General features: G+C 41.9%; 1 protein-coding gene across 1 annotated transcript; it reads left to right on the top strand.

Moving 5' to 3' along the window:
- The first annotated feature begins 296 nt into the window (after nt 1–296).
- On the top strand, nt 297–1,692 carry LOC148017403 (uncharacterized). The gene is made up of 4 exons (XM_087662746.1): nt 297–925; nt 1,028–1,177; nt 1,265–1,405; nt 1,684–1,692. The coding sequence occupies exons 1-4, from the start codon at nt 863–865 to the stop codon at nt 1,690–1,692; spliced, it is 363 nt and encodes a 120-aa protein (XP_087518872.1). The 5' UTR covers nt 297–862.
- Nucleotides 1,693–2,342: the final 650 nt, after the last annotated feature.

Raw genomic sequence — 2,342 nt, 5'->3', positions numbered from 1 at the left:
ATGCTCACAGAGACACAGGTATAGACGTGCACAGAGGCGCAGGTATAGAAGCTGCATGTAATATGTTTTATCTGCACAGGGTAATATGATTTTTCTTGTGTAGATGTGGAATCCTAGATCCTCCAGCACCCCATTCAACAAGGAGCAATTCATGGGGAAGATGACCAATTATCTTGGTCGCCCTCCCACTGCAGAGGAGGTTTTCAGTGTGATGTCTGGGATACCTATCACATCTTTGCCTACACAGGGATCAGCTGAGGTACATGGATCGGTCGAAATACGTGTATCTGCAGAAGCACGTGTATCGAGTGAGGTAGAGGGTAGTGCACGTTGAGGGGGGAGGGAGAGTGGTGCAGGAGGACGAGGAGTTCGAGAGCTTTGTGGGGGTTGCCTAGGTGGTGGCTCTCGATCACCCTCACCGAAAAATGAGAGAGGTGAGTCTCCACAAATGTACTACTCTATCACTGATGTTGGTGGTATCTTGCATGAGTTTGGGGGGAGAGAAGTGATAGCCTACTTGAGGAGTGTCGTGCATGCCACATACAAAGATTGCATGATTCCCTTCAAGCACAAAAAAAATGGTTTGTGGCAAGAGGTGCTGCGGGCAGTACATAAAAGGTACCCTAATCCCGAGAATTCACGATTCTCAGATGATTGGGGATGGTCAAAGGTGAGAGACGCGCTTCATAACAAGAGGTCTCACCTTATAACACGCGCCAAGGAGTCATTGCGGAGACAAGAGCAGGGGTGCCCTGGATATGGCCAACCACCCAATTGCCACCGCAAGGAGTGGAAAGAGGCCAAGAAGAGAGCAGCGGAGAAAATGACAAGTCGCTAGCATGCAGAGGCGCGACGTATCCAGATGGCAACCATGGGATCGTTGCATTATGGATCGGGTAGCAGGGAGTCATGGGAGGTCGAGTTTGTAAGTATTATTTGATTTCTTTTTTTAAATTAAATTTTGTAATTTGTTTCACTTCATTATGTAGTGTGTTTTAATACGTTGTATGTTCAAATTGTTTTGTAGTATCATATCGTTGGTAGGATGCCTACTCCTAGAGAGGTAGGCTACTATCGAGGTCATAACCGGACGTCCACTTGGCAGCATTTCTACGAGGAGAGACTCATCACGGAGGAGCAATATAATCGCGCCATGAGGATTCCACCACCAGAAGAGGTATGTTTTATTTTTTTACATGAAAAGTATAGATAACTCTAATTTATTGTTTGTAATGATATTTATATACCTTAATCCTTTATGTAGGCGAACCCTAATGCAGTTGAGGATAGCGAAGGGGGACTAGTAGTAGCGGTGGCGGCAACGGCAGCGGTGGTGGTAGCGATGATGATGCCTCTTCTGAGGAGATATAGAGGAGCCCCATGCATGCATGTCTCCCCTTGGCTTGTAATTTTTATTTTTGATATGTATTACTTTCAACTAGTGCTTGCGACCATGACGTCACAAGCACTAGAACTCATAATGTAAAAACGTTTCATCTATATATATGAAATTTCGTATGCTACATACATTGTTTTGTTTTCAGTATCCAATCTTTGAAATAATCTTTCTCTGTTTTTCCTAAGCATATAATTTGATGTTGATGGGGGAAAAAAAACCAGAGAGCATGAGCCACATGCTCTTTGGTTTTTTTTTTTAATAACTCTGTTTTGTGTGTCTATCAGCGCATCTAAATTACAGGATAAATGCGCGTCTATTCTCGTCAAAAACTTTCAGAGTAAATGCGGTTTTAGACGTGTAGATACACGCGTGTATAGACTCACAATATGAATATGTCCACTTTTTTATAAATATGATTATATATTTATGTAGCGCGTTTATACGCGCCTCTATATGCGCGTTTAAGTGTGCGTGTAACTCTGATCATAAGCGCGCTTTTAGACGCGATTTTGTAGACGCGAAAATAGACGCGTTAATAAATGCGCCCAACATTTTTTTTCACAATTCAAATATTACGTCTACAATTGTGTCTATGGAGCCTTTTTGTTGTAGTGACACATACACATATACACACGTTGTCGTAATGCTGCGTGTCCACCACTACAAATCTAAGGGTGGAGTTTACCGCCAAGAAATTGATCACATTAGTCAACATCATTACAAGTTTATTTTTCGTTGTGTGTATCTTTTATGTTTGCATTTGCATGACGCACGAGCACCTGTAGTTAGATTAGACACATTCTCTTCAGTGCATTCATAATTTTTTGAGTGAACATTGTTTGATTGGTTGCATATCATGGATTGAACATTGCATTTGATCTCAAAATATGAGTGGATGAGCATGAAGTTCTATTCCAAAGTATATTTTTGCTAGGATACATTG

Source organism: Lygodium microphyllum, chromosome 22, assembly GCF_053477565.2.
Source record: "Lygodium microphyllum isolate KBCC chromosome 22, Lygodium_microphyllum_v1.1.10, whole genome shotgun sequence".
In the NCBI taxonomy this organism is placed as follows: Eukaryota; Viridiplantae; Streptophyta; class Polypodiopsida; order Schizaeales; family Lygodiaceae; genus Lygodium; species Lygodium microphyllum.
The sequence above is the reverse complement of the archived record's forward strand: the minus strand, read 5'-3'. Positions and strand labels throughout refer to the sequence as shown.

Bases quoted from the DNA above. Each gene is read 5' to 3' on its own strand.
- LOC148017403 (XM_087662746.1), top strand. From the start codon at position 863: ATGGCAACCATGGGATCGTTGCATTATGGATCGGGTAGCAGGGAGTCA. The intron at 926-1,027 runs GTAAGTATTATT...ATTGTTTTGTAG, and splicing joins AGTCATGGGAGGTCGAGTTT to TATCATATCGTTGGTAGGAT. The intron at 1,178-1,264 runs GTATGTTTTATT...TCCTTTATGTAG, and splicing joins GGATTCCACCACCAGAAGAG to GCGAACCCTAATGCAGTTGA.